The sequence below is a fragment of the Pinus tabuliformis genome, chromosome 6, assembly GCF_031772625.1.
Source record: "Pinus tabuliformis cultivar Carrire ecotype Pingquan chromosome 6, CPIR1, whole genome shotgun sequence".
Classification (NCBI taxonomy): Eukaryota; Viridiplantae; Streptophyta; class Pinopsida; order Pinales; family Pinaceae; genus Pinus; species Pinus tabuliformis.
In genome coordinates, this window is record NC_142292.1 from 653847111 (window position 1) to 653857268 (window position 10158).

Consider the following 10158-nt stretch of genomic DNA (forward strand, 5'->3'; position numbering starts at 1 on the left):
GGCATGTTGGAATAGGCACTTGAGATCCTCACGACTTTGCAGGAGGACCCCAACATCTAGCGCCTGGAGACAGAGGTGTGCGAACTCCAGCAGCAGTATGACAGTGTTAGAGGAACTATGTAGAAAGTAGCCCTCACTCAATGTCTTGTGAGGATGCAAAAGGCCAAAGCATTAAAGGAGCAAGTGGATGCGGGACACCATAAGGAAGCAGTTCTCAAAGCACACGTTCAACCATGGATTGACGAGGCCTTCACGATCATAGAAAATATCAAAGGGGAGCTTGCGCACATACAGGGGATGCACACGTAGATGCAAGAAAGTGCGTTGGCCACAAAGGTCTCAGAAGAACGGATGCAACAAGTTTAGCAAGTAGCAACTAAGTGCGTTGTAGACATCAGTACCATTCGAGAATAGTTGGAGGGACTCCGCGCCAAGATTGTCGTGCTGACAGAGTGACTCGAGGGTGAGTCACGATGTTTGTGTTGGGGGCCTGTTGCGCATGGAATCTCCCCACAGCATGTTTTGGGGCTCAAAGCCCAAGTTTTGAGTTGATATTGTTGTAAAGCTCCATGAATTGCAGGCAAGAAATGTATGTTAGAGTCATAGGGCTGTCCGCCCTAGTTTTGATTGTAATGTTGGTCTACCCATGGTCCGCGTACCATGGGATTGTCTAAATAGAGGGAGGCTCTAAGTTGTAAAGACATATAATAGAATCAAATAGAGGATAGGCATGAAATGTCTTAGAGAGTAAATCGAAGTAAATGTGTCTTGTGTCGTAGAGTAGGAAAAGGCTCTGCAGCTGAGAGCGCAGAGGCTTAGTAGAGTCTGCAGTTGAGTGTGCGGACCCCTGCAGTTGAGTGCGCAGGGCAGGATAGAGCTTGTAACCAAAGGAAGAGAATAATAAAGAGAAGATTTATCTGAATTCCGTGTATCTGTTCGTGGGTTATTATCTATTAGATATGAATTGTAATTATACTGTTTATTTACTGCGCGCACTTGTATGAACTGTGAATATTGTTAAGTATAACTGAAGGCATACAAATAAGCTAAGTTAATCAACTAATATTAGATTACTAGTAAGGAATTAGGTAATAACATTGTTCGACCCCTGAGTAGGGTTGCGCAAAAGCAGCATCTCAGACTGCGAGGTACGGGTAAGTGCGTGTAGCGTCGTGCGCGTAAGGTCGAACCACAAACCACTTGGACCCATCAGACATCTCTAGGGTGCGGAAACCTAGTTCTAGCACCCTCCCATACTACTTCAGGTGAGACCTCAGTCCATGCTCCAAGGACTATTGTCGAAAGGGCCAGTAGTACCAGGATTTGTTTGGCTAAATCACCTTTGAACCTGGGTCAGGACCCAACAAGCCAACAGTAAACCAAAACTGAAACCAGGACTTGACCTAACCTTCCCCAATTGGGACTGACATTACGTCAAACACTTGGTAAACATGTAACCTACAAGTCATGAATGCAAGTCTTAACATAAGAAGATGAAAACTTATCTGAGGTTTAACAAGAAGGATCACAACCTTCTCACATTAGATGTCATAACATCAATTAGGTCTTGCATTCATTATTCATTCAATTGCAAGTAAAACCGTGGAAAGATCCATGAATAAGAACTTTCAAATAACCATGCTTATAAACAGCATATAACCAGATAAATAACAATGAGAGAATAGTCATTAGAGCCACATAATAACAAGTATTTACTCATCAAAATCAAGAGAAACTTAGCTCTTATTAAACATGAGAGAAAGCCGACTAGGTTCAAGACTTCCACGTACCACCTAACCATAGGTTGGCTGAACCAAAACTTTCTTTCAACAAATCACCCCCGTGCCATATTCCAAGCATGAATGTGGGATCTCATGGGATAAACCAGTCCATAAAAAACCAAGGGAATCCAAGGGTTAAACTACCTCCACCCTCACCATACCATGATCTCACCTAAACCTGTGTCGAGATCATAAAACCAAACCGAGCTTGGATGCCTCAAAAATTCTTCTATGATACCTTAAGGAATTTTCCCATCTCCACCCTCACACTTTACCATGTATCTCACCATGACCGATCAAGGGATTCTTAGGCCTTTGGGAATTTTCCTAAGACCACCTCACCCAAATCCAAAATCTTCTAGCAATCCAAGGCTCAAACCGAGAAAAGTCCCATCATACCATGATGATATGAAAATGGCAAGGCAAGGCTAAAATCCACTGTCGAAACCCAGAAAATTCCATGCCAATGATAGCAAAAGAACCAAATACCAACATGCACATACCATGCATGTCAAAACCAGCAAGGAAATCATACATGCAACTTGTTACCTACAAGTATTCCTGTTGAAGCTTCTTAATCCAACTTTTCTTTGCTTGATCCTTGCTTTCCTTGTCCTTCCTTTACTTGTTTGCTTTCCTTCTCCTCTTGTTGCTCTTCTCGTCTCTAAGACTAATTCCAAAACCGAACTAACAAAAGGCTACCAATTGATGCGTTAATGTCATTTTATTATTAATGCCTCTAATTTCTTCATTTTTTTCTCTATTTTCCTTCAATTTCCTCCTCACATACAACTTGTGACCTTTCACTTCCCTTTCTCCTGGTTTCCTTTATTTTCATAAATAAAATGTTAATTAATGGCTCTTTGCCTTTTCAAAGCCTTTGCCATTGCCTTTGCCAATTTCCCTTAGCCATAAACAAAAACAAGTGATGCACACTAGGATATTTTGCCCAACATTTAACTTGGAATAAGTGTCCCTTGACCTTAGTCTTATTTTCCTTTATTAACTTTTATTAAATGAACTTTTAACCCATGGCTATTGCACCGCAACACTGGGAATCCGCACTATGTATAGAGTTTTAAGGCCACAACACTAGAGAAATTTGACCAAAATAAAGGGCCAAAGCTATGCATAAGGGTCAACGATATAGAAGCCCATGTAGACTGACTCATATGTGGAAAATACATTGATAACAGGGGCTTCAACCTCCAAACCTATGTCTTCTAAAGATGTGGTTAGGAAAAAAATAGTCCACTTTAACTCATTAATCCCCTCTTTTGTTGGTGCACATATAGTGGACAAAGATGAAGAGGAGAAAAGTGGAGATCTGAGCATGAAAGATCCCCCCATCTACATTCAATGTTTAAAATCGATGTGGTTTTTGCATATTTAATGGGTATTCACCTACTTCATTGGCTTTGTACCAATGGACCCACTCAACTTGGACAAACAATTGGGAGGTCCTCCATTATTCCAAAGGTTTTTGTATTGGTTAGTTCTATAATCATGATAATCATAAGAAAGTGTTTGAGGAGGGTCCATGTTTTTTGGTAGGAGTAAAACTTTTAATAAACCCTTGGTTTACATAATTTAATTCTAACTCTATGTCAATTATTAGAATGTCAATTTGATTTTTCCTCCCCATTTGGCCATTACATTTCTAGTATTTATCAATTTTATATTTAACAGTGGGAATACTTTGGATACCTACATAAAATCATATCTTGAGAGAGCTATGGTGAGATTGAAGTGAGATTGTGCACATAAAGCTAGTGTTTATGTTGAGACAAACCTTACTAAATGTCTTTATAAAATTATTCTCGAATTAAAAAACAATAATAATAAATAAATAAAGTCAAGTATTCAATTAGGAGAACATAACAATTTGGTGTTAGATCTATTTACGTACATGATATCTAAAAGATACTTGTCTCCATGTATAAGATCATCCTTCAAGGAAAAAGAGACCAAATGAAAAGATGATTGATTATAATGAGTTAAATTAGCAACAATAAGCACTAATTGGGGATCCCAATCTTTCCTAAAGGGATAAAGTAGAAGATGTGAATATTGAACTTTATTCCTTTAGGAGATAGTTGTGCCTAAAGCCCCTCTAAGTGGAATAAAGAGACTTCATGACATAGGTATAATTCCAATAAGGAATTGATTCATTACATTAACTCCTTCATAGGGGTGACAAGAGCTTAAAACTTAGAGGGAAATAGGTTGAATTTAGGATTATGTTTTAAAGGACCTAAAACAAACATGTATATTAGTTTTGTGAGTTTATTCTTGTAGGCATAGAATGCACCTACATCTATATTGTCTTTATAGTGTTTAGAGCACCTAATGAATGTGATTTTCATTTACAATGAAAAAGTTATTATAATCTTCTTCTTTTTTATACTGTCTTAACTAAAAGTATGTATAATACTATTTTCCCAAACTTTTTCATTTACTAAATAAAAAATGCCATAAACATGTCAATAATTATATCATTAAAATATTTTACAATAAGAAAAAAAAAAAAGTCATTATTATTATATCCTCCTCACATAATAATTGAGTAACTACAATAACAATATTAATTTACCTAACATTATCTTTTAATATTGTCTAACATTACTTTTTAATATTGTCTAACATTACCGTTTAATATTGTATTGTAAAACTTTATAATACTTTTCTCATAAATTTATCTATATACTTATTAAATAAGATAAATATATATTTATTATAATAAAATTATTTTATAATATAAATATATTTTATTTAACCTTTTAAATTTTTCCAAAAAGAATGGTCATCGCCCATCATTATTATTAACTAAATGAAATGAGAGGAAATAATCCAAAGAAATAACATTTTGTTAACCAAGAACAATTTGGTGTACTCATTTCATATTTTTTTAACTATAAATATTAAAATAAGTTTTATAACCATAAATATTAAAATAAGTTTTATAACATTTTATCTAAATATTATAAGAAAAATTTTCATTTTAATATAAAATGATATTTCATATGAGCAAAATAATTCAGTAATGAAGACAATAGCATTTCTTTAACTAACTCATTATAACACTTCTTTACATAGGTTTTAGATAATTAGGTTAAAAAAAAATTACAGTATCAAAACTTTTTATCTGAAACTGTAACACCTTCTGGTAGGTTCCTTTTTAATAATCAAAACTTTCCATCTCAAACGGTCAGGCCTTCTTTTATATGGTTTTTATAATAATTATTATATATTGAAATAACTTTTCCTGATATCAAAACTTTCCATCTGTAACTGTAACACCTTATGATGATTAAAAAAATTGGTCCCAATGATACCGAATAATGTCTCCGCTTCATGTAAATGATTGTGACAGTTTTGGTTCTCAGCAAAACATCCAATCTAAATGAAAGAAATAAATAAATAAAAAATTGGTCCTCAGCCAAAACATCCAATCTAAATGAAAGAAATAAATATAAAAAAAATAAAATAAATTCATTTTAACCTGACAGCCAAAATGAGGTTTGACATCAAAGTTTTTCTGTTTAATAATTTGATTGGATTGTTTATGAAATTTATTTAAGTTGAATGATACTTGATAAGAGAGATATTTACAGCGGTTGAAGTTATAGTGGTGTTTGATACAAATACATGATACGTCCCAGAACAGCAGTTTAGAATTCATATCGTTTTTATTTGGGAGAAATAGAAAGCATGCAAAAGCAAACCATCAAGCTTTTGTGAGGCTTGACTGTAAATATCATCACATATTGATCACTACTTGTCTGCATCGATGACAGGCTACAGGTCTTCAAGTCACTCCTCCAGTACATTACTACAACGGAGGAGGAGCAGCGACTTACCTCTGAAATGCTTACATTCTTGTAAATATTTTCTAAACATAGAAAAATCACAAATCCCATAAAAATAATTCGTCCAGTTAAGGAAAAACTAGCAGTTGGTTGTTTGATGAGTCTACAGGGATACAGCACGGAATTTCCAATATCTCCACGGACATTGGCAAGCCTTGATATCTTCTTTTATTCATACATTCATTCATTCATTCAATCAAGGTAAGGGAAGGGAAGGGAAGCAGAAGTGAAAGGACAAATGAGTTAGAGAAAATTAAAATCTTGCGTTCTCAAAGCCGTGCAAATCACTGACCCGATTCAAAGATTTGCGCATCATGGCAACCTTGGCCAGCTTCTCTGCGGCCCTCCAGGCCGAAGTGGGAGTGAGCGGCTCATCGTTATCGGTCTGCAAACGCATGACGATGTCTAGCATTGAGGGCGTCGTAGGCTCGTAATCTATCCTTCTGTAACCGTTGCTGGATCTTTGACGCTCATTATAATTACTGCTAGTCGATCTAGGCTGCCGCTCGCGAGGGATCTCAGCCGATCTCAGCTCCCTCTCGTAAGTGAAATTTTGCCTCACTTTGGCCTGAATTTCTGCAATCTCCGCCTCCACAGCGCTTCTCAACTCGTCTCCGGTTCGAGACACGGGAGAACACTGCAGCAGGGCTTTGGCGTTGTAGAGGACCTGTTGCGCGCCGTTGGTGTCGCCGGAGTCGGCCAGGGTTCGAGCCTCGGCGATGGCCTGCTCAGTGCGCACTCTATTCTTGCGCTTCTCGACCTCGAGGCTGACGGACGTGGGATATCCACGGACGCTGTCAGGGCGAGGGATGATCAGAATCTGTTCTTTGGCATACATTGTTTGCTGCGAGACTGGATCCTTGAAGGAGCATTTTACACCGAGGACAGCCATGGGGTTTGGATATTTGACGGCCGGGATTTTTAGCTCGACGATGATGTCTTTGTCTTCTTCGGCGTAAAGATCCCCCAATTTGACGGTGCCGTAATCATCCAAAACCCTGGTCTGGCAGCTTCCAGCGTGTATGTTTTGCAGTTCGACGCCTGGAGCCGAGGAGCAAGAAAGCGTCAACTGCACGTCCTGCGCGACCACGCTCAGTAAGCCCCCGATGCGCTCGGCGAAGGCGTCTTGGACTGAAGCTTCGGCTTTAATGAAGGAAAATGTACCGCCGGATTCCTCCGAAATGGTGTGCATCTTGGCCGCGTCGTGGTCATTTCCAAAGCCGAAAGCGTGCACGGGGATCTCAATGTGGCCGTAGCGTGTGCTCTGTCTGATGGATCCGGGCAGGGTTTGTCGATTCTGTAGCGTGCTTATGCTGTTCTTGTCTTGCCCGTCCGAGAGCAGCATGATGGAAGCCACCGGGTTCCGTTCCCGCCGATCTTCTAAGATTTTGGCTGCTTTCTTTAAGCCGTCGGCGATGTTAGTGCCCTCGCTGCAGGCGAGGCCGTCGATTACGCGACGGACGGCTCTCTGGCCTTTGGGAACCATACGCCTAAGGGGAAACATGCGCTTAGCCGTTGAAGAAAATGCGACGACCGAGAGCCGGTCTGCCGGACTCAGTGAAGAAATTACTAACCTCATCGCCCGCTTTAATAGCTGTAATTTGGTTCCTGACATGCTGCCGCTTACATCCAGGACCGTTACCAGATCAATAGGAGCACGGTAGCTAGGATGCGGCAGTAAAGAAGATGAAATCTGCTTCGGGTTTTTCTGCTGTCTGTCGATTGCAGGTGGAGCTTTCACTTGCAGTAATACTGTGAAGTTCTCGCACGATTTCCCCGCTGCTAGTACTCCAACTGCTGGCTGTAAAGTGACCTCGAGATTTCTGGTTAGGCCACCGTTTTTGGCATTATTGCTCACTAACCCCATAGTTTGTTCGGGTTCGACCACGAAACCTTTAAATTCAAACTCCTCCTCTTCTTCATGAATAGTACTGAATGTTCGGCCGTTTTCCCTGAGATTTGTGTCCAGCGGCTCGTCATCGTCGTAAAGGGGCTCAGAAGAAGGAATTTGACGAGTTCCTCTTGGAGTAATTGATTCTTCAGAATTTCTTTCTGGTCGCCTGTATTCAACTTGTTCCGAGGCTTCAGAAGAAGAAGTTGCGTTTCTCCTGCTGCTTCTCGGGGTCAATGCCGAGCCTCTTTCGGCTTTTTCATCCTTCTGGACTGCACTCACCGACGCTTGAGACGGTACTTCCTTCCATTTTGCTCGACAAACGGGACAAATCAGGTTGCCGTGCTTGACATTTGAAGCAATACACGGAAAATGGAACGCGTGAGAACATTCCGCAGTGAATATTGCGTGGCCTTGTCCAGGCTTCATCGTCTGCAAACACATTGCACAGGTACTCTGCAAAAGAAACAAGCGTGGAGTCATTAGAACGGCTTTTAAAAAGCAAGAAAGAATAATAACCATCAGCTTTATCAGATAATGGAAATCCAGCAGTGCTTCAATATGCGTTTGCAAAACGGAGTACGAGAGCTTCATTTTGACAGATTTTGAACTCTGTAGCCTAGAAGTTGGAACTTAGCAGTAAGTCAACTCTCGAGATTCAAAGATTGCTTCTTTCTTGGTTTCGTCTCGATCGGCATTTCAAGTTTACGAGGTAAACTCTCTTACAAAACGCACGCTTTTGTCTTTCTGGTTGAATCACCGAGAACAACGGAACATCTTTATGTCCAGTGTTCAAAATTCGAATTCGCAAAAGAAAAACAAAATATAGCATTCTAATTAAAGATCTTAACAAAAAATGCAAGAAAAAAAACACAGAACTAAGTTAGCGCCAAGAATTGTACAAATAAAACCTGAAATAGTTCGCTTTTTCAGAATTTTTGCTGGATCAACTTAGGGACAGAAATGAAGTCTGAAAGCAGCTCACTTTTTAAGATCTTTTCCAGGGTTAACTTAGGGACAGGAATTGTTCGACTGAGAAGCGTGAAATCAGTTTGCTTTACAGGATTTTTACGATTGGTAACAAGTGGATTGATTGCGAAAAAACAGTAACGAAATTTTGTTCAAAACGAGGATACTCGCTCCTTTTATGCCAAAAATAGTTTATAAAGTTTTCAAGATACTGTACTGCATTTGAAGTTTTAATGCAAAAACAATCAGATTTAGAGAAATACAGATGCCAGAAGACGCTATAATTCACCTTTCAAATCACAAGAATCTTGAAACTGAAAATCTTTAAAGCATTAGAGACTTACTCTGGAAAGCCTAATACCGGTCCTCAACATGCTTAATCTGGAGCGGGGAGACGACGGAATCGAACCTTCAGTCAAGGGAACATTTTCAATATTCCTCACCCTCGGGCTCGCACTAGTCCTGCATTGCAACCGCGGGCTGCACTGAGACTGAGAACACATCCTGGGACTTGAACCCGAGACAACCGACGAAAGAGAAGACTGAACTCTGGGACTGGCGCTCGTTTGGCACCGGAGCCTGGGGCTGGGCGCGGTTTGGCACTGCAACCTGGGGCTGTTAATGGCAATATTTTCCAATTGCTGTAATCTCGGACTAGGGACGCTTTCTGGCAAAAGCCTGGGACTCGAACCATTATCCGTCTGCGACGTCCTGGGACTTACGGAATCCAGAGAGTCCAGGGCACGAGGACTCGATGTACAAACACTTAACCCTAATGCGCTCCGAGCCCTTCTCCATCCAGTTCCCATCTCTGCTTCCAATTTCCTCTTTTCGCTTAAAATCTCTTACCAGATTGAGCCGTGGGATATAATATCCTTCCCGTCTAAATGGACAAAAAAGCGACCAAGTAACAGAGAGCCAAAAGCATGGCCTCCATCGCCTTCAACACAGAGAAACGGACAAAATTAACACAGGCTCATGATAAGCATGGCCTTCAATTCTCCTTGTTTCTCCCCGTTGCCTTGTCTTGTTCGGCTCGCAAAATCCAGATAAATTTCCTCTCCAGGAACCGTGTTTGGAAATGTCCAAGTGGCAGGGTTAAGACAAAAGCTAAATCCCACCTGCCAATATCTCTGCAAAAGCGAAGGCCTCAGTGGCTCCTCTGATCGAATTCTAACTCCGACGAGAAGATACTAGACTAGATGAGATGAGATGAGCTGAGCTTAAGCTGAGATGAGATGAGATGGGTATTGTGTCTGTTTGGCATCAAATATATCATGAGCTCAGAGGAAGATAAGGAGATGATGATGAGCAGCAGATGATGATGCTCATCATCATGGACATCATCATCTTCCTAATCATGCTAATCTTTCTTCACAGGTTTGGGGTTTGTTAATCATCTTTGCTGCTTTTTGGGGCAAGCGCGGCGGGCTTCGGTGAGCTCGAGGTTGCCCGCAACGGGCACAACCCAACCGCCACGTGCCCTTGTCTACACCCATTCATTGCAACATAGTCAACGTCCTACGGGCTCACGGTAGCCGTTGCGGGATATGCCTACGCAGCTACACGCACCTGGTCACCGGCTCCCTCCCCCCCCTATCATTGGTCACTGTCTGCAACCCATCAATCCAGAACTCTGGTTCGGACG

At 40.6% G+C, this 10158-nt stretch overlaps 1 protein-coding gene across 1 annotated transcript; it reads right to left on the minus strand.

Annotated features, from left to right (window-relative positions):
* Positions 1–5706: 5706 nt before the first annotated feature.
* Positions 5707–9891, minus strand: LOC149260302 (Zinc finger (C3HC4-type RING finger) family protein). Its single transcript, XM_089420194.1, has 2 exons — positions 8855–9891; positions 5707–7997 (listed from the first exon to the last, which is right to left on the minus strand). The coding sequence occupies exons 1-2, from the start codon at positions 9317–9319 to the stop codon at positions 5904–5906; spliced, it is 2559 nt and encodes an 852-aa protein (XP_089276320.1). The 5' UTR covers positions 9320–9891; the 3' UTR covers positions 5707–5903.
* Between the last annotated feature and the right edge of the window lie 267 nt (positions 9892–10158).

Coding starts and splice junctions, on each gene's coding strand:
- LOC149260302 (XM_089420194.1), bottom strand. CDS start 9,319: ATGGGAACTGGATGGAGAAGGGCTCGGAGCGCATTAGGGTTAAGTGTT. Junction 7,998..8,854: donor CCGGTATTAGGCTTTCCAGA/GTAAGTCTCTAA, acceptor TTTCTTTTGCAG/AGTACCTGTGCAATGTGTTT.